This window comes from Columba livia, chromosome 3 (genome assembly GCF_036013475.1).
Source record: "Columba livia isolate bColLiv1 breed racing homer chromosome 3, bColLiv1.pat.W.v2, whole genome shotgun sequence".
NCBI classification, from domain to species: domain Eukaryota; kingdom Metazoa; phylum Chordata; class Aves; order Columbiformes; family Columbidae; genus Columba; species Columba livia.
The window spans coordinates 56,857,144-56,879,721 of NC_088604.1; the positions used below are offsets into that span (position 1 = coordinate 56,857,144).

The following is a 22,578-nucleotide window of genomic DNA, read 5'->3' on the forward strand; positions in this document are numbered from 1 at the left end:
AAAAAAAAAAAAAGGAAAAAAAAATTAAAAATAACAAGGGCATGAAATCTGAATAAACATCCTACATGCATCTGAAAGCTCAGTTTTCTTTAATTAGTGAGCATATCCATTAACATTAAAAGCCATTTTAATTATGCATACCAGCTTTGGTATAAATTCAACAAGGCCAAGTACAAGGTCCTGCACATGGGGCAGGACAATCCCAAGCACAAATACAAGCTGGGTGGAGAATGGATTGAGAGCAGCCCCAAGGTGAAGGACTCAGAGGTGTTGGTTGATGAGAAACATGACATGTCCTGCCAATGTCTGCTCACAGCATAGTCAACCATATCCTGGGCTGCATCAAAAGGAGCGTGACCAGCAGATCGAGGATGATTCTCCCCCTCTACTCTGCTCTTGTGAGACCCCACACGGAACACTGCATTCAGCTCTGGGGCCCCCATCATAAGAAGCACAAGGGTAATGGCTTTAAACTGAAAGAAGGTAGATTTAGATTAGCTATTAGGAGGAAATTCTTCATTATGAGGGTGCTGAGGCCCTGCAACAGGCTGCCTGGAGAAGCTGTGGATACCACATCCCTGGAAGTGTTCATGGCCAATTTGCTCAGGGCTTTGAGCAACCTCATCTAGTGGAAAGTGTCCCTGCCCATGGCAAAGGGAGTGGAACTAAATGACCTTTAAGGTCCCTTCCAACCCAAACTATTCTATGATTCTATGACTAAAAAGACAATTAAGAATTTCTGCTTCTATACTCCTGTATAATTTACTTTTGGCAGACAAAGATTTTACCCAGGTAAATCACTATTGCAGCACTACATTTCCCCTGAAAGCTAAAAATAACCACTATTGAAAGAACAAAGAACATCAGTGACCAAGTGAAGAAACATCAGTGATCAGCAGTCTACAGCAATATCAAATATGTCCTGAAAAGACAGAGAAAAATGCAGCTCTTAATCATTACTTACCACAAGGGTAACTCAGAACCTGGATGTCATCAATGGCAATGTAGCCACTTCTCCCATCTGAGACTTCAGCTTCAAATATTACCTGTCAAAATGAAAGAAAAAATGTTTACAACACTCATTTCTACAGAATTCCCACAGTGGCAAGTGTGTAGATATAAGACACATTGCCTTTTTCATTTAGTTGAAGTTCCTACAAGGTTTGACGACTGAATATTTATTATTTAACGTTCCATACCATTCATATACATGACTTGCTTTGGATTTTCTGCTTATGGCACAGCAGAAAAGCTTGTTTATTACCTCAATTAATGGCATACAGCTTTCACTCTGCTAAATGTATAAACATGATCCAGTTCTGAAAAAATGCCTTTACTTCCAGGCAGGTTCAACATCACAGCACACAACTAAACAACCCATTTTAACAAAATGTATATGCTTGTCAGGGGTCAGAGTACAGTCCACATTCTCCTGTAACCTTCTGCAGTGTAATTGCACAGGAAAACACACAGCAGCACAGAAATAGTGTAGCACTCCCCAGTGGCAATGAAAAGAACAGCTGTAGCATGAGATTTATATAGTAGCCATTAACTTAATTTTTGCAAGGCAATGGGGAAATTGCTGCATATGAAGGAAAAGTCTTTTCATCCAACTTCTTGTTCTACCCCAAACAGGTAGTCACAAAGAATTGCTCTTGAACTACCCCAGAGCACAGAACTGTCCTTTGCTACAGAGGTAGCAAAACAACCTTCAAGTGACCAGAACAAATTTATTGCCAAGAATCATGCTTCCTCACACAGACAATTTAAAAAAAAAAAAAAAAAAAAAAAAGTAGAATATGGTGAAAACAAAAGGAAAATAATTAGAAGGAAAAAAATGAAGCATGAACGCCTAAAGTAAAAGGAAGATAGGAAAGAGGAAAGTACAACAGGAAAGATTGATTCAAGGGATATGGATATGACATAAACTTGTAGCTGTCATTGCCCAAAGTATCAGTTGAGGTCTTCTGTACCAGACAGGCTTTGACCAAGTCAACTGCTCTATAAGTTGTCTTTTCAAAACGTTTACATCTCTCGTTCTTGAGGACAATGTAAGGGAGCAGCAAAGGCAACAGATTAAGAACCCAATGTACCCTGCAGATATGCAGGAGAAAGCTGTCCCCAGCCAGCACCTTTCTCAGCTGCTCTTAGTGGGGGATCCACATGGCCCCTTGCTCAGAAGCACTGCCTTCAGTCACAAGGGAGTCCTGGGAGCAAGCAGCTCCCATCTACCTCCGGAGCTCCTTTTGGACCTCTCTTTCACAAAAACTACCCTCTTCAGCCAGACACCTGGCTCTGAATGCTGCATCAGGAACACTTCTATGTACTTACGCTCCACTCCTTACATTCCCTTGCCCTTACCTTCCACCCAGAGATGAAGTGCAATTTATTTTCCCACCACAGGAGGCAGGGAGACCAGGTGGCCTGTTGATACTCAGAACTAATTTCACAGCCTCACAGGGGTATAAATAAGGAAAACTTCCAAGGAAAGCTGGATATGGGCACGTTCATGCTGTGGTTCACAGGGTCCCACCAACTTGTGCTTTGACTGTAGAAAGAGGAAGCCTGTGGGTCATGTATACTTTGACAGCACCAGGCCACAATTCCTCTTCCAGCTTCTCCAGAAGTTCTTGCTGAGGTTCTGGCTGCACTTCTTCCCATTCTCCTTTTTTTTTTCTCCCCTCCTTTTAATTCTATTTGCATCCCTGTGCAATTAAGTTGCAGAAACCACTTCATTCTCTGCCTTCTCCTCCTGCCTTGGCCAACAACAGCTGGATAGAAAGGAATTTAGCATCTAGGACTCCAACTTTCACTCCCTTGTCCGATGATCTCTCAGATCAGAGCACTATTTGAGAGTGTCTACCAGATCCTCAGACATCTTCAGAGAACTGGCATTTGTTCTCAGTAAAGACCATCAACATGACTATGATCAATTTTATAATTATTTGGATTAATCCTCTTTTTAATAGTTGTATGGCATGGATGACAAACAACTCAGTAAGAAATATATTTAAAGCCCTTCTGGCAGACCAGTTTCTTTAGGACACAATACAGTTCAATCACATACACAAACTCTGAAAGCACTTTGTTTCTCAAAGTCCAGTTAAGAAATTTGAGCATCAGTGTTAAGAACTGGACTAAATTTACACCTCGCACATTTAGAAGTAACTTAGATCCAGTTCCCAAGGAAGCCTGGTCTCATGTGTGTCCTTCCCCCGTATTTTGATACCGTCCTACACCAGGGGCACAGGGGGGAAAGTTACCTCTCTTGGGACAGAGCTGGGAATGAATTCACTTGTTTTTTTCTATCTCTTCCAGATTAATTTAATTAATCCCATTCCCCAAGACTAGGAAATTACCAAAAGAAAAGAAGTTCCTGGAAAGAGCAAAAAGAGTATGATTAAGACATGGAGATCTCTAAGAAGGAAGAAAAAAAAAAAAGAAAAAAATAAGAGGGAGATAAATACAGAAATGCAAGAAGCCTACAAAATATTATAGGGAGTAATGAGGTTAGTAAAGGAAAAATAAAATTATTAAAAAGACAGTGGTATTACAGAGTCAAGATTTCAGATACAGTGCTAAATTATTTTTTATTTACATTCAGAATTGGTATAAATACAGCAATGAAACATGAATAAATATACATACTATGTAGCAAAAGGTTTAGCTCAGTTAAAAAATTTGTATCAGGCTTTAATTCGATAACATCTGTTCACATTTAACATGGGAAATGGAAAAAGAGAATTGCATATCTAAGTGTAAACAGCAATTTGAAATGCTGACAAGTCAGACCAGAACCTGAGGTAGCTCTTTTCCTCAAATACTCACACAATACTTGAAAAGAACACCCAGACTGCTGAGCTATTTTATTCACCAGAGAAGGTTTATCCTAGTAAGATACCAGTGCTTTGAGAGTGAATCCTGCAGTCAAGTCTGAACTTCTGTTCGGTTTCGAGTCCTAGAAAGAATGTCTTAAACACTTCATGTTAGCTGAAAACTAATTCAGATTATCACTCTAGCCAGAAAACGTTAGTTGCCCATGCAACTACAAATGTCCTTCTGCTTATTGCAATTTAATTGCATGCTCATGTATTGCACTTCTAAGAGATGCTCACGTCCTTTAATGGAGAGGAGAGACTGCTTTCAGGGGATGAACCAGGCTTGCACAAAGCAGGGCTGTGGAGGCAGCTTACTCTGTCTTGTGTGTACCAGCATCACCACAATGAATGAGAATGGGAAATGTTTAATAGCTCAGGTAGTTCAAATGCTGCTCAAGGGAATTAGATTTCATCCCTGAATTTTCTACATAGTTCCAAGGTGCTACTCAAACAGTCACTTACTTCTCCAAATAAAATGGCATGTCCTTGTTTATTAAGTGCCTGCATTCAGATGCAAATTAAAATACAGTGATGGAACTCCCTGAACTGAATGTGCTCCTATGTATTTAGCCATCTCTAATGCATCTCATGTCCATATATTGGTCCATTTTCCCTCTAAAATTAGGCAAGCTTTTAGTGAACACACTATCATTTTGGAAAATCCATGGGTTTACTACTGACAGCGTTAAGAGCCATTTCCATGGGTCTGTTTCTTTTCTGGCTTACTTTAATGACCCAAATCAGTGACAAATTGATCCTAATAATCCTGCTATATTATTCACAACTTTGTAGACCTCTATTATATGTGCCCAAGTAATTTTGTCCCAGATTATTCAGTGAACCTTGTAGAGAGACCATTCTCTTTGATTATCCTTCTCATAGCTCTAACTGTACTATATCCTTTGAAGATAATGAGAGCAGAGATGGCACACAGTAATCAAAATGTGGGTGAGTCATAATTTATACAACAGCATAATATCATTATCTAATTCATACTGAACTTGCTTAGCCATTCTTAACCCTTCATTTGCTTTTTTTGACCACTGGGCTCTGAGGTGACATTTTTATGAACCCCACGGTCTTGCTGCAGAGTGTCAATGGCAAGCTCCAAATAAATTGTTCTGTGTGTAAAATTAGGATTTTATGCAGTGTGCATTATTTTATATCTCTATCTACACTAAAATGTGCCTGTCACTTTATTGCCCAGTCATTCACAGCTGGTGTTACTGTGATGGTCCTTCTACAGGTCCTCACAATCACATACTGTCCTCGCTGTTCCAAAGCAGCTTTCACCAGCACACTTTCATCTTCTCACTGTTCTCTGGCTCTCACCCTGGTCCTTTATGAACATGGTGAAGGCACAAATCTCTACAGGATGTCCTTTGTGACTTCTGGGCATACTGACAATTTATTCTTACCTTCCCTTTTTCCTCTTAAACAATTATCTATTTATGGAAGTATCTTCTCATAGAATGGCAGCTTAGTTTCACAACAAGCTTTTGTAGAGGGACCATGTCAAAAGCCTGTTGGAAACCTAACTAAGCCTGTATCAAACAGATCACCCTTATCTATATGCCTGCTGACCCCTTTAAAGGGTTCCAAGGTTGAAAATTAAGTGTATGACATGCACCATACAGCATAAAAGGAAAAAAAAAATTCATGTTTTTGAGGGCAAATCCTGCAGTTAAGTCTGAACTTCTGTTCGGTTTCCTATCCTAGAAATAATGTCTTAAACGCTTCAGGTTAGCTGAAAAATAATTCAGATCATCACTCTAGCCAGAAAACATTAGTTGCCCATGCAACTACAAATGTCCTTCCACTTATTACAATTTAATTTTCATGTTTGTTTGTTTGGGTTTTTTTGTGTCAGACACTGCAAAATAGCACACACATGCTTTATTTTCACATCCCAGCTTTAAAATGTAGAATATGACAATCAGTCTTCAACTGATACTATTATAGAAATAAATGTTTGTGAACAACTTAAATACTCAACAGTATGTGAATACAAGAGAAAACGTAGTAATTATTCCAGCAGAGACCCCCAAAGGGATTTAGCTGCTGAAGCCTAATGTTTAAGAAATATTCAATTTGCACTCCTACACAGCCTTAACATTGCATTCTGGAATCACCATGAAGACTAAACCTGCACTTGCAGGAATATACCAAATATGCATTTTGAGGAACGGCCTCAATGAATTTTTAACTCTTATCAGGATTGAAAAATTTCAGTATTATTTGAGATACTGCTCAAAATTAGCATTCCCAAATTATACCTAGTTAATCACGTACAAAAGGTAGTCTGGAAAGAGGGAGAACAACTCTGTAGCCCGTCCTTAGAAAATATTTCTCACTAGGTTTTGTAAAAGCACTTTTCTTGTAAAATATAAAGCACCATCACCAAACAGAGTATTCCAGTACAGCTTGAGTCCTTCCTTGTCCTTTCTTGGCTTGAGTAGTTCTGACTAGTTACAGTACTGAAGAAGGCAAGAATCTCCTATAGTTTTAGTAGTGGTCCTGACAGACCATCATATATATGATGCAAACATCCATACATCAGTTAGATAAAACCGAGTATTAAAAGGCTTTGTTACAACAGAAATACTAGAGAGAGCTGAAAAGGAAGCGAGACGGAAACAGGCCAGGGCGGGGGGGGGGCGGGAAGTTAGATCTTGTCATTTCCACCAAGCATTCAACTTGCAACACATTTTTCTTCAGCTATAGGAGGACTTTTATTGGCTTAATTATCAGAAGAGAAAATTGTAAATAGATCAACTACAATACTTGGTGGAAAAGTATATTAGAGAGCTGTAAGTAAACAGAAAGTTTCATGTTCGTGGTACATTGCAGTTAAAAAAAAAAACAATTGAGAACTGCTCATCCTCAACTGGAAATTTTGTGCTCATTCCTCACTGTTCCAATACGCATAATCCCAATGGTGTGCATCTTAATCTATTTTTGGCACCTTCCACATAATTTCTATTCAACTTGTGAATAAAACAAATGAAGAAGCAATGACATAGAATCAAAAGAAGCACTCAAGTTATACTAATTAACCTCATCAGATATTAGTTATATTAACCTCTCGATATAAAGCCTTAAAGTCTTTCATAAGAGCATAAAAAGTGAACATTTTTAATTATTTATTTTTGCTACTTCATGCACGTCTCCTTCATTGAATAATTTTAATTTTTGTAAAAGCACAGTAGGGTGACTGCACATACACTTGAACTTAATACTTATACAGGAATTGATTATGACTAAAGAACACATAGGAGCAAGTTTGTTTTGTAGTAAAGTAACTTTCTGCAGATGAAAACTCATGAACAGCAAGACCATTATAAGATAAAACACTAACTAATCCTATTCACTGACAAGCTTCTAATTCTATCCAATTTTTTGCAATGGTAAAGGAATTTTAAAATACTACAGCAAAATTTTAATCACCAAGAAACTAAAAATTAATATAAACATGAAAACAGTATCATGTAACAAAATAAATACTCATTGAAAGCTAGCTGAAAGGGACAGCTAAACAAAATCTTGCCTAACATTTAAAATTTTTGTTGACATAATAAAAAGCATTTCCCTTGTGAAAGTTATAGATAATTTCGCTGAACTAATTTAGAAATCATGAAAACATAATTACTTCCATTTGAATGCTTAAGTAATGCTGCGAGGCAGCCTTTGCTGCTGACAGGGCCCAGGAGAATTTCCAGCACAGCAAATCAAACACTTGGGTGAAAACTTTGGGATCTCAATCCTGCGAAGTCAGCTAACACCCTATCACTTCTTTTTTTTTTCCTCAATAACACACCTCCTGAGATTGAAAACCAAAGGACTTAAGGCTATCTTCTCGCTAGCATCCTTACCAGCAGAGCTGGTCAGCAAGTGCTCACAGATTCTGAGACCGTCACAGAGCCACCCACAGGAAACCTTGACATACAAACCTCCTCTCAGCCCCAAACTTGTACTTAAGGTCCACTCAACACGGGGAAGCCTGTACTCCCAAGATCCATCTCTGATCATACTCTCTGGTGAGGAATCACTCAAAAAACATGCCTACCAAGGGTCCCAATGGTCAATCCTTCAGAGAATTTATTAGTTTTAAATGAGCTCACTCCACTTCTCAATCCTAGGAGAAAAAACGCACACGACAACAACCAACTCTAAAATTGTCTCTGTACATGTAAGCAAAAACTGCAGATGAGCTTCAGGTGAGCTAAACAATTCAAATATGAGGAGAGTTCATAACAGAATTTTACCTCCAGAAACACCATATGTGCTGCAGGAAAACAGATTAAGCTTAATAAAGCTTTGAAGGATCTGTATGGTACAGCTATCTGATGCAGGGGAAGCTAGAGGCTAGACTCAAGTGACCCTGAAGACCTTCATGTTAGGAACACCAGTTAAAACCTCACAACCTTCCACTTATCTGTGCTTACTTCTCTTAAGTTTCTTATGACAAGTATTTCTAGGCTCATGCTTTGATAATGTCTGGATGAAGCACCACACACAGAAGAGTTACAGCCGCTCTGGCTCTGGAGCAGTAGTAGTTTATCAGCTGGGAATACTTACAGTCTTACAAAAACCCACCCTGCTCTTGACTGACTGAAGAAGTTGAAGAAAAAAAATCCTCACACAGTCTGTAAACACAAGATCTTCAATAAACCAAAACATTTGTTTAAGGGTGAAAGTGCTTAAATGAGATTTAAAAATAATAACCTAAAATAATAACACTGCATGCGAAGGCATGACTTGTAACCACAGGAAACAAAAACCCTGATGGCATTGTAAATCATGACATTTAAAGGCTAAAACTGGGATAGCAGCAGTAAGAGACAAGTTAAGTATCGATATGAAACACTTAATACTTCACTTATTTTTGTGATAGACCAAAACTTTAAGAAAATACTTTCCAGCAGGACATAAGCAGTCCTTTTGAGCATGAGTAGCTACTGGAAAACGCAGCAGTACAAGCCTGGCATGATGCTGCTGCACTTTTTTAAACCTAGAGCAGAGGTTAGTCCTTTCAGTGACCCTCAGGAATTCTGTACCATGCTCCATCTCAAACCAGAGATATTTCCAGCCAAATTCCCAATACATTTGAACAGACTCAGTAATCATAACCACTGGCCCTTGAAGTAATATCTGTGTGAGTACTGTACAGATAAATAAAATTCTCAGTTTCCCAACCACGGGATCTTTTCCATATTCAGTTAAAAAAAAGGCACTTCACAGAATTAGTCTATGAAGAACCGGAGGAAAAAAAAAAAGCCAAGCAGACAGACTGACAGCTGACAAAATTCATTGGTTCATGTTGCATGCTATATATTGCTTTCTAGGACAACTTTTTCCAGCCCATGTCAGAAAAAACATTATATAAAATTGTTTATTTTCAGAAAAGCAACCAAAACAATTTGAAGCACCTATACAGAGTGGAATGCACATCCACATGTTTGCTGCCTCCGAAGATGCTGTCCCAAACCACTTTTAAATTCCAGCCATCACCAGCCAAGGTGCTGGCAGGTATCTTGCTTCCCTTCCTCTCCCTTTTCTTTTCTATAATACAACTCAAATGAGCTATAACTGAAGCTATTGCCTGCTGGCCACTTCCTTCAAAAGGGATCACACTCAGAGGAATTCAGTGGCCAAAGGCATCCAGTTGTCCTAAATTGCAACAGTTGCAACATCAGGAAGGAAGCAAACACCAAATAAAGGCAAAACTGCATAATACCTACTGCTCTGCGCCACGATTAAAAGAATGTGGAATAACACCATCGCATCTTAACTCAGAAAAAAATTGGTGCAAAATACATTCTAATGCAAGTGGAGGACAGTTTAATAGACAGAGATCAATGGTGTCCTGGTTTTAGCTGGGATAGAGTTAATATTCTTCCCAGTGGCTAGTATAGTGCTGTGTTTTGGATTTAGAGGTAAATATTTAAGAAATACAGATCCTATACTGTCAAGGAAAGAAAATTAATAAAAAACAAATAGCAACTCAAAACAATTGACAGGTTATGTCAAACACTACTGTGAAGACATTCATCACATCCACATCTGCCTACTCTAATACTGAAACTGGCACTGTTTATGTAGGAAGACGCTCTGACATATTCTCTCCAAAATGTACTTCAAGATGCAACAGCAAAAGTTCCATCCCCAAATTCTGTATAAAGTCTTATCTTATCATCTGTATTTTTGCACTAATCGCAACACATCGGTGCTGGACAAACACAGAAGATGACAACCATCTGTGCGAACAGCTTATGTCTAAAGACACAGAAGGTATGACATCAAAACATTTCCCTGCTCTCAGTCTTGTACAATATCCACTAAGCTGAACTGAATCTGGCAGAGTTGAATCTAGCGAGCGATGTCAAGGGCAACAAGAACTTTCGGAAGTAGCAAAAGGAAGACTAGAGACAATGTGAGCCTGAATGGCACAAAGACCCTGGTGACACAGAACATGGAAAAGACTGAGATATTAATTGCCTTCATCACCTCAGTCTTTGCTAGTAAGACTAACCTTTAGAAATCAAAGGACCCAGAGACAAAGAGGAAAGTCTGGAGGAAAGTTTGGAGGAAAGTCTGAGGAACACCATATGCTGGGGGTCACCCAGTTGGAAAGCAGCTCAGCAGAAAAGGATCAAGGGTCCTGGTCGACACCAGGTTGAACATGAGCCAACAATATGCTCTTGGGGCAAAGAGAGCCAACGGTATCCTGGGCTGCATTATACAAAGTGTTGCCAGTACATCAAGGGAGGTGATCCTTGCCCTCTACTCAGCACTACTGAGGCCACACCTGGAATACTGGGTCCAGATCTGGGCTCCTCAGTACAAGAGAAATGAATGTTCTAGAGGGTGTCCAACTAAGGGCCACAAAGATGATGAAGGGACTGGAGTATCTCTCCTAGAGGAGAGGCTGAGAGAGCTGGGACTGGTCAGCTTGGAGAAAAGAAAACTGAAGGGGAAGCCCATCAATGTGTATAAATACCTGAAGGGAGGGTGAAAAGAGAACAGAGCCAGGCTCTTTTCAGCGGTGCCCACTGACAAGCCCAGAGGCACCGAGTGAAACACAGGAGCTTCCCTCTGGACATGAGGAACCATTTTTTCACTCTGAGGGTGACTAAGCACTGGAACAAGTTGCCCAGGAAGGCTGTGGAGTCTTCATACCTGGAGATAACCAGAGGCCATCTGGATGTGGTCCTCAGCAACTAGCTCCAGGTGGCCCTGCTAGAGCAGGACAGTTGGACCAGATGGTGCATGGAGAAGGCAGCACATGCAAGTTCTCTAGAAGCACATTACAGCAAAGAAATCCAATACAAAAATCACTTTTGTCACAGTAAAACAACAGAATACAAGCTAAATTCTGTTAATTATGCCTACATTAACTCATTGCTCCATAGTAGTTTTGCACAAATCAGTTTGACTTTAGCATAAGTAGTGTAATTCCCACATAGAACAAACCCAAAGCCACACCTAGTAATGGGTTCAACTACCTTTTTCTGTTCCTACTGCAACTGAAAGAAATTAATTGCTTATGTTTGGCAAAGTGAGAGTCAAGCCTATCTAATTTCCAACAACCTTGTGCTTCTGTCTGCATAAACTAATATCCCTTTTAAAAAAATCAGAATACATCTCCATAGATACATGTTATCATCAGTGTTTTTCTCTCTAAATTTGTGCAGAGTAAAAAAAGAAAAAAGAAAAAAAAAAAAAGCCCACAAACAGAAAAATAGAATCACTAACTGAATCTTTCAAAGTATATTAACAGACAATCTCGTCTAGTTGGGAAGAGTTTTGGGACCAAATTTTGTCAATTTTGCCTTCAGTGAGACTACAAAGACAAAGACCTTGAAAAGGCCTCTAGATATAACAGATATTCCAGACTTCCAGATACTCAGATTCTATTTCAACAAATCTCTCTGAAAATTATCTTCCTACTTCTGAAAATATTAAACCAGTAATGTTGAAACCACTTAAACTGTCGCTATTACTTGGCTATGTGTAATATCACATGCCTTGCTTAATGAAACCAGACAAGTCTGATTAATTTCCTAATTTCTTAGTTAAAGCAGAAACTTGTATTTGAGATTGTGACAGTGAAATATTTCTTTCTCAATGTACTTTCATATCAGAAACGGGTAGTAAAGATGATGAAGAACCAAAAGTAATGGCTGTGGAATCTGTCTGTGAAATCAATAAGATAAACATCAGTCAGGAATGATACAGATCTGGTCTACCCCACCAATGGCCAAGGCCAATATGTTAAATTAACTCAGAAGAGATTTTCCAGATATATTTTTCTGGGATATTTTTAGAGCTTTCAGGCATTGTATAATTAATAATAAAATAATTAAATACAGAATCTTTGTATTTTCTTCCATTTATTTGAAGCAGAAAGCTACAGCTATTCACCTTGTATTCTCAGTTTGCAGGGCAGAGTATGAAAGAGCTACATGCTATGAAGGTGCTGAACACATTAAACTGGATCAGAGCAGAGAAGACAAGTTACTGACAAGTCAAGTCAAGCACATCACAGGAAGTTAAAAATCAACAAGACAGAGACTTGCGGGCAAAGAAGCTCCTCTGTCCCCCTTAAAACCCTCACCTTGAATATATCTACTAAAATCTTATTAGTCTTCTTCCCCTTCTACCTTCCTTCTATTGATCAATCTGCAAAGACATCTGCTTCATCGACTGGCTTTTGAGCAAGTCAAACAAAGAAATGATGAATCTTAAATTAAAGAGAAAAGGGTCTCTCCATTCTGAAACAAATTTGTTTTCATTTTTAAAGTTTTGAAGATTAATACTGAGCAGATAGTCTTTGTTTCTTATCTTGGTCTACCACATAAGTTATTTCAGCAATTTTGGCTCACAAAATCAGTAATGCTTATGGTCTCCGGTACTGCCCATAAATTTACCAGTTTTCTCCACAGAAAGGAGGCAAAAATATTTCCAGAATTAATATTGTCTCTTAAAAGACAGAACTAACCAAGAACCATTCATACTTAAATCCTTTAAACTTTTTAGGACAAAGCAGCAACTTATTTTTGTTGTTTTAATTTGTTTGGGAAAAAAAGCTATGCAGCACTAAGTAATTACTATTCTTGAAACAGCTTAGGTTTTATAACTAGCAGAACAAACCTTCTACTACAGTTTATTTTAATTTGGGACATATATGTTTAACGCTCCTGTAAAATAATTTTCTAGTAGATGGATTAATAAACGGTAGAAAAATGATTGCATAGATGAATACTAACCTTTCACCTCATAAAATTACAATTTTTATCTACGATAAGCAGATAACAGAGAAGGATGTCCTTACTAGTAACCTTCTGATGATAAACTTCAATCCCAAAACAAACACATTTTACAATCTGTGCTCTCAAGGTTCATCGTTCATCATTGTAAGCCATTGTAACTTATTAAAGAATGTGCCACTTTCATGCAGAAAGTAAAAACCTAAATTTAAGCTGCTCCTCTTTCCAACATGGGTATGGGAGCACAGTCCCACCAGTGGATCCAGTTATATCTGTATCATAGTGTGCTGCATTATGTTCAACATGGAGCTTTTCACTTCCATGATATTTTATAAAAGATGACAAAGGCGATTCTTAAGTGGGAGTAAATTAGGGATTGCGATTGAAATGGTGATTCCCTCCTCACCAGACTCCGGTTTCTGCAGTCACAGGCAATTACCATCACATTCAGTTCACAAAGGTCTGCAGATCAGCTGTTACACTCACCACAGGCCACAAGAAATTCCCAACATTAAAACACAACTTTAACAACCGCAGACAAATCCCAGACAAAAGCCAAGAGCACATTGCTCCACTGCAGTAGATACTGAAGGCAGCACCAGTGCCTCTGCAATACATTCTCTACTGTTTCCTACTGAAAAATCCACGTAAATTTAAATTAGCAAAAAGATCACAACAGAATGCACATTCACTTTATGCTCACATTAAATACATATGCAAAAATATTTATTTTCACAGTTCTAAGGAAGAGCAAAAATACACCAAATTCACCTACAGGCATTCATCTGCTTATGTAACTTCTTCTGAACATCACACCTCACAAAACTTTATTGTAAAGTCACAAGTCTAAACTGTTAGGAAAACTACAACAAAATATATATATATAGAACATTTGCATACTAGAAGAGAACAAGGTGTCTGATTATAGTATCAAAAACTATTTCTGCATTTAGTAGTTGTTACATAGATGTATGGCCCTATGTGCTTACATATATTGAAGCTGGACGTGGTATTGTAAATGAACAGGGTGTAGTGTCCTAGCAAACATTAACTATTTTGATCCAAAGAATGCTGATAAACCGTCAGACTGTCAGATGCCTCTTTCAGGCAGCGACATTTTCAGATATTCTCCAATATATTCAGCAACACAGCATTTGGAGCAAGTAATCTGGATCGCATAGAAGTCTTTTGTGAAGAGGTGTCAAAAATCAAGCTTTCGCTACTTGCTAAAATGATCCACATGGAAGCATCAGATCCCTCTCTCCTCTCCCTCAGTTGCAGCAGACCCAGCTCTTTCCCACCGAACTGCAGGCTCTCCTCCCAAGCTTCCTGGCAGTTTTAGATTAATGGCTATTGATTGCATGCTTTTATACCTGTACCTGACCTGCAGCACTGAGCCAGTTCTTCCACTACACAAAAGAAACACTCATTTAACTCAAAGGTATACTGCATAATATTCTACAAAAATAAACATGGAGATCCTAAAATAACTTTCAATGCATGCTTTATATTCATCTACCCTTTAACCGTGCCTCAGTACTTTTTTTTTCAGCATCAGACTTCCCAACAGCCTTCCTAGGAAGTAAAAATAAGAGAATTTCAGGGAAAAATTAATGTGCAACTTTTACCTTATGCAAACTTCATTTCTCCTCATTTTTCCATCCCTCATCACAATATTCCCTTCTATCAGATATTTCTCAGCAGCTTTGTGCTTTCCGGACTCCCTTCTCGTCTCCCTTTACTGGCTGCCTCAACCATCTTGTTCTCCTTGCTCTTTCCCAAGAGAGTATACTCAGTTTGCCCACCTGAAAACAAGGCTCCCTCCAACTACAGCTTCATCCTCCTTAATTCTCTCTCTTCAGTAAAGTTGTCTCCAAATACATAATTTCACTACTCTATTTCCTTGAACCACATTCCCCAGCAAATTACCATCACCAAAATCTATCCCTCAAAGATTCATTTCCACCCTCACCTGCCAAGTTGTTTTACTATCGTCACTTCAAAGATTGAGTGCACTTGGCTTCCATAGCACTATTTTCTTTTAGGTCTTTTTTTTGGATGTCAACTGAGGTTTCAATTGTTCCTGTCGTATTGGAGCTCCACAGGAGCTTTACTAGGCCTTTGTTGGTCTCATTCTTTCCTCTGTTGTTTTTTGGTTTGGTTGGGTAGTGGTGTTTTTTTTTGTTTTGTTTTTGTTTTTCTTTCCTCCATTCCCTTCCTCCCCTTGACAGGGGGTGCTTGTTATTTTGCCTCAATCAAGAAAAGACAATGGAAAGTCTAGAAGTTAAGCTCTTTTTCCATTTTTATACTAACTTATGCAACAGAATAAGCTCCTGAAGTAGTAGAAACAGATTTCTTGCCTCTAAGGATAAGCTGTGTCATGGATCACATCACTAGGAGAGCTGAAAATGAAGCACCTTCCATGAGACACATACGACTTGGACAACTTTTAACATCCCCACCATTTCCTACCTCTGATGGACCATTCTGTGATGCCAATGAATTCCAGAAGTAAGAGCAGAAAATATTAGTTCTTTGTCAGGACACACGGACTGAAAAGCCACTTGCCACCTTCTCTGAAGAAAAAGTGGCAAACTAGTTGAAATGCAGAGCTCCATCAGAGTGACATGCTTCAGCAGTTGGACCACATTACTGAGAACAGCCAATGAAATAAGCACAGCAATTGTTACAGCACTGACACTGTCAGGCACTAAAATAGTTATAAACTGAAATATATTTCTATTACTTTTGAAATGGAAAACTAAAATGGTGGGGAAACTTCCAGTGCAGTGAGCAAGTTTTTTTCCGTCTCAGGCAGCTAAGTGAAAGGCCAGTGCATGAATAAAATAAATGGGACAAAGAGACCGGAAACACAAGCATCAAGGCATCACAAGGCAACAATGACACCAAACTAAGATGCAGTTAGCACTAATCCCAAACTCCAGCTGATTACTCTGTCACGTCTGGTGTGATGGGCATCACCATCACATCTAGTGATGCCCATTAATGTCATGAAAATGAGTATCAGCAAACAGACAGGAAAAAATTCAGACACACAGTGTCCCCAGATCACACTACAGGCAGAGTCCAAGGTTTTACTTCGTTTCCAAAACATCCGTTAATACAACAGGCAGTACCTAAAGAATTGCAGGAAGACAAGAGCCACAGATTTCACCAGTTATTTGTACTGTTTGTGTTCTTCAGATTCTTTTCTAAAAATCTGTCTCCAATTAGTTTGGAAATTGGAGCACTGTACTTCTTTTTACTACTGCTTCTCTAACACTTTCTCAACTGCTAGTGTTTTTCTAAGGTATTCTGCCCATTTCCATTTCACCCCAGATGTAAACTGAACTCTTCCCCCCACCCACTCCCTTTACACTGTATTTAAAAAGGCAAATTCTATTCTCACTTGATATGAGACCATGAAGATAAAAGTTAACATAGCTCGGGGGAAAAACAAAGAAACAAACAAACAAACAAACAAGATTTCCCTGTGATTCTGAGTACTTCAGCCATGCATTTCAGACTCTCCTTGCATTTGCAGACCTGGTAGGCCAACCTCCTTACCCAAACCTCAGCCCCAGGTTTTGAGCCTTTCCAGTTACATCTCCCAGCTCTTTGGATTCCAGAGCTTCTAAGCAGATCTTATCTCCCTGAGGTGTTTATACAGCACCAACAATTCTATTTTCTCAGCAGACTGTGTCAGCCCCCTTCGCACAATCACCGTCCTGTCACAAGCCAGGGTTTCAGATGTGCCAGTTGCTGACAAAAAGCCTCCATTATTGGAAACCAGATGCCAGAACACACACACATACAAAATGTGCTGACTCCTGCACTGCACTTTTTTCCTCAACTATCCTGACCTGAAATGCCAACCATTAAATGTTGTATTTAATCACTCAGTCAGGTAAGTTATATTTTGGTTAAGGACACACGACAAGTAATATAATGACTAACCAAATACTTAATAAAATATTAAATCAGAAGCACTGGGGAGATTTAAGAAAACTGGTGTGATTAGATCTACTGTCTCATGGAGGTGCAATGCTCCAGAGAGCTTCAGTCAGTCATGTGTCAGCTAAAGCAGCAAGACTTTATTACTTCTGAAAAGCAATCTGGAACTGTAAACCTGAACAGCAGATTTAGCTCATTGCCCAGGTTTACTTTAGACCTCAACTTCTGACATTTGAGCACAAAAGCTCGACCCAGATTTAATTCTTTTAAAACAAACACCACACAAAACCTAGCCTTTTAAATTTATTTCATAACATTTGCTAAAGTTACTTTTGTTCACTTTGCTTAGAGTACCATAAATATGATTCAATAACTTTTATGGCCAGCTCCTTTGCAGGTGATAAAGAAAAAACATTTCATTAACTAAGACTAACATCCCCAAATACTACAAAATATTCAAAGATCACCTTTATTTTATCAGCATCCGCTGACAGCTATAACCCAGTGATATTCCAGAGGATGTCTTCTCCTCTATAATTTGAATGGGAAATAACCAGTGTACCTTGGCAAAGCTGACTTTCATTTCAATCACGGCAAACAACGATAGGACAGGGCTATTCAAAGCATTTCTATTCCCCTCCCTTACAGTGATTACTGTTTAATAATGGCAGCCACGACAAATTGAGTAATAGTCCTTTTGTCCTTTGGCACATCCAGCTATCCTTGGCTTAAGTTTAGTCAATCCTGTGCACAAAAACAAAGTCAAACATCACGGTCCTGACAAAAGTAAGTGATGAATAAGGACAATACAAACCAAAAGAAGAAAAAAACTGTGTGATCCATCTCTGTGCTATAAACAGCTCTTTGGATGTGAAAAAATTCAAGGTATTTGTAGGACAATAAATTCAGCGGATGCCAGAATACCTAGGCAACTCAAGCGCCATCCATCTTGTGCCTGAAAGGTATGTAGAGCAATCCCTTACTAACAGTCATGACTTCTTTTCCCCCTTCCTCTTTATCTTTCACTCTACCTTACTGTAAGCTTTTGAATGCCTCAAATCTTAAATCCAGGATGCACTTATGAGAAAAAATGCTTTCATTGTAAGCTCAGCAATTTATTAGGTACTTGTCCAGGTATTAACATACACATGCAGACGTGTGCACACAGGTTTTTTCCCCCCTTAATGTCTTATTTCCTCTCCCTCTGGCAACACAGAAGGTTTCAAGACACTAATAGAGCTTCAAGAAACATTTCTGTGATCATTCTAGAGACTTCGTCTACACACTATATGAAGGCCCAGAGGAGAAAAGAAAGTATACTGTTCTCATCACAATTTACTTTCTGAATATAAGCAAACATTAACAGGTAGTATGTAATATTCAAGTAAAATTTATTTATAGTGAGACATTTTTAAAATGACTGATTTAAACCCATAAAATGCTTTATATCTTGTATCCAAATAAAACTTTTGATGAACACCAGAAGGTAAGACTCAAGTAAACAGTTAATGCCAAAAAGTCATTAAGAAGTTCCAGGGCTTTAAAGCACACTTCTACAAATTGCATAACCCAGAGATTTACCAGTATCTCACTATGCCTCAAATACCATCCTGCTGCTATTATGAGTTAAAGAAATACCAAAATATATAAGCTGTACATAGGTTAAAAGGCTATTTTTGATCCTTATGAAAGAAACTAACTAAACACATACTTATCAAGTACCAAAACCAGACAACTGGTGATGCAGAATAGTACTTAGCTGTAATGGAAATACGTAAGAAATACAAAACGGGTTGCTTTGCAATTACCAAACATTTTAATTTAAAAAGGGAAAAGCCTAGAAGTACCATCAAAGGAAATGCTCCTGACACAGACAGTGTGCTTATTTACACACAGCTTTTCTTCAGCAGACCACTGGACCTCTGCGTCATTAAGTTACTACTTAAATAGTTTACTTCATCAGTTACTACTTTTATCAGTTTACAGAGCTCTAACATAAACCATTACACTAACTAAAATGCAAAAACTAGCTCATCCATTCTGAAGATCCCCTTTGAGGTGCTTCCTCCAGGGCATCCTCACACATATGTTCTTAAACACCCATACATCAAAAATAGTATATGTTTACCATGCAGTCTCAGTTGTTCAATTTTTATTTATTTTCAAACCCTTCTTTACTCAGTGAACAGACGAGGATATAATCAAAGGATAAAACAGAGACAAAAAATAAAGATAAGGGTTTGGGTTTTTGGGAGCTTGTGAGCTTTTTTGGTTGGTTGGTTTCATGGTTTCCTGTTTGGTTGGTTTGTTTGTTTGTTTTCCAGAATTTCTTTTATTCAGGGGAAAAAAAAAATAATATATCTATATATATATGTATATATAATGAATAGATTTGATAAAAATTGTCATTGCAGCATCAGTTCTTAAAATTGATACAATGTGAAATAGTTAGCACAATAGTTAGCTGACATCAAGTTTCTTAGTGTACATGGTCCAAGGAAAGTGAAAATAAAGAAGAAATGGAATAGTACACTTATAGAGATTTTAACGTCATCTCTAAAAACTAACCAATGAAGCGTGTATTCCAACAGTTACATGTGAGTAAGTCTATTACTCATACGCCAGGTAAGAGCAGTTAGACAAGCACATAATATGCTTTACATAACATGTAAAAATTGAGAAAAATGTCATTTTAATACCACTGTGTATAACAAGGACTATCACCACAGATCAATTTTATACCTTAACTAAACTACATGCAAGTAATAACTATAATACTAATAGACAGATTCACACTGTTGTTTTAGAATTTGGACAAGATCTAACACATTCAAAAATGAATATTTCTTACACCGAACTGGCACAGTTCTTAATCTGTTGCCAATTTGGCAATAAAATGAGTTCAAGTCACCTGACAATTAGTTATCACTAGTAAACCAAAGGGTAGCTGGCATCCCTTTTCACAGGTTAGTGGCTAAACCAGTTGTAGTAATTCACTTCATGAAAAAGACATTCCATTAGGGGGAAAAAAAAAAAAAAAAAAAAAGCAACTATTATATTCAATATAATGTCTTCATATGTAAGTATGCTCAGTTCAAATCCTGTCAAAATACACACAGAGATGCAGAATCACAGAATCTTGCACTAAGCCATGTCCCTAAGTTCCACATCTATACACCTTTTATACACCTCTAGGGATGGCAACTCACCCACTTTCCTGGGCAGTCTATTCCAATGCCTTACAACCCATTCCATGAAGAAATGTTTCCTCAGATCATTGATCCAGCTAGTCCAGACCCCTCTGTATAGCTTTCCTACTCTCCAGCAGATCAGCACTCCCACCCAACTTGGTGTCATCTGCAGACTTACTAAAGGTGCACTCAATCCCCTTGTCCAGATCACAAAGATATTAAAGAGAACTGGCCCCATACTTAGCCCTGGGGAACCCCACTCATGACCAGCTGCCAACTGGATTTGACTCCATTCACCACAGCTCTTAGGGCCCACCTATCCAGCCAGCTATTTAACCAGCCCATGCAGACAGTTACTACAGATGAATGGTGTGTGTGAAACACTGTCAAAGACTTACTGAAGTCTAGGCAGACAAGCGTACAAGATTCCCTCCCAAAAACATTTTTCTCCCCTGCTCTCTCACAATTTTCCCTGATCATCTCCTCTCTCCCTCTCTTTCTTTCCCTTTCTGCAAAGGAGAAAGTATCTTTTGCTTTTGTCTGAAAAAATCTTCAACAATAGTAATTTGATTTCACTTCATTCACAAAAAGCCATGAGACTTCTATCCACGGCTACTGATATATTTTTCAAACAAATAAGTGAAAGCTTCTCACATAAAGAATCTCTTCATTGTAAGACAGCCCAGTAAAAATAAAGTCAGAAACTTAGTGTTACACAGCTGGCAGCAAAAGTATGGAATAGAAACTTAAATTACTTAAAGCCAAAATAAATCAATATTCTTAAGTCCCATGCTTATTTGAAAATACCTGTTTTCACGTCGCTTTAATTCACTGAGGCTAGAGCCTATGTATGAAAGCTAAGCATCTTTGCTGAAAATGAGCAGGAAATCCTGCTTCTTAACTACTATTTCATATTTTCTCCTTAGGATGTGAGGAAGTCTTGTAACTCATCATTTGTGGTTGTCTTTGCCAGCAAAGCACATGCTTTGTCTGGTCTAACTAGTAAGACCAATTCACCATAAAATCACTTTTCAATAACACATGTTGCTAAATACTCCATTGAAATAAAAAGTCTTCAGCGTTTACTAGGCAAATTTACAAATGACTGAGAGACCAATTCAATAAGTGACTTCAGCAAATCCAGCAGTTATACACACACCCAAGAACAAAGCCCTTAATCCACTTCTAAAAGACAAAATAAAACATACGCAAAACAAAAAGCCACATGGATACAGTATGTCTGAACAGCAGGCAGACATTTCTTGATGATCTCGCTGTGCTGTTAACAAAAGCATCTTGCTAAGCATAACAAACTTGCACAACTACAGAAAATTCTCAAAGAATTTGAAGCTATTTGTTCTCTTCTCCTGCACCACCTGTTGTGCATCACCTGTTGACATGACACGAGGATGACCACATTCTCCACTTCTTTCTCAGTGTTACACAGTCACTTATTCAAAACCTCCATTTACAGTCAAGTCATATGACTCTTTGCCTTTGTCCTGAATATATCTGCAACCATCATTGGTTTGTTATCTAGTCCTACTTCCCTGAACTACATATCTCTGCACACACAGGACACTTTCTACGTGTTCTCATTTTGCATTTATTTTCAATGCTCATGTTCACCAAATGTGATAACGCTTCTCATGACAAGTCTGGACTCCAGCTTTCTCAGCTGGATAGGGAGCAGCTTTCCAGGCTAAGGCTTGAAGATGAAGATTGTACACTGCTGCTCATAGATAGGGTAGGACTTGCTTGGTGAGCAGGTTTGCTGCTCTTTCCACAGGCATGGAGAACATATGTGATTTACTTCGAAGCATGAGATTCATTGTTTTCTGGACCATGAACCCCTCCTTGCTCCTTTACTCATCCCAACTCACTCTAGATCTGAATTACAAGTTACACACAGACTGTTTCATCTCCTCAGCTATTCCACCTGCAAGCCAGGGAAATAAAAACAAACAAACAAACACATTTAACACACTTATTAAAGAAACCTATTATCTCATGTATAGATATTAATTGTTAGGAATGTACTTAAGCCTTGTTATGACAAATGAACAGTTCTTAAAAAAATATTTAAGTCTGTGTTTCAAAAATATCATGACATTACAGGCAAGGAAATACCCTTTCTTAGCCTAATTCTAGCACCTTTTGCCAACTTGAGATAAATGTATTGAACTTAGCTGTGACACTAACTTCATACTGTTTTTTTTAAAAACTCTCTTATATTCAGGTTAAAAAAAAATGAAAGAGGGATAAAGAGAAAATGGTCAAACGGTG

At 38.3% G+C, this 22,578-nt stretch overlaps 1 protein-coding gene across 15 annotated transcripts in view; it reads right to left on the reverse strand.

The window, feature by feature from the left end:
- The window catches only part of PTPRK (protein tyrosine phosphatase receptor type K), a 407,715-nt gene that overhangs the window by 224,941 nt on the left and 160,196 nt on the right, over positions 1–22,578 (reverse strand). For all 15 annotated transcript variants that reach the window (XM_065056898.1, XM_065056897.1, XM_065056904.1 and 12 more), the window contains exon 4: positions 965–1,046. In XM_065056898.1, coding sequence (XP_064912970.1) covers positions 965–1,046 — 82 coding nt within the window. The remainder of the gene's footprint in view (positions 1–964; positions 1,047–22,578) is intronic.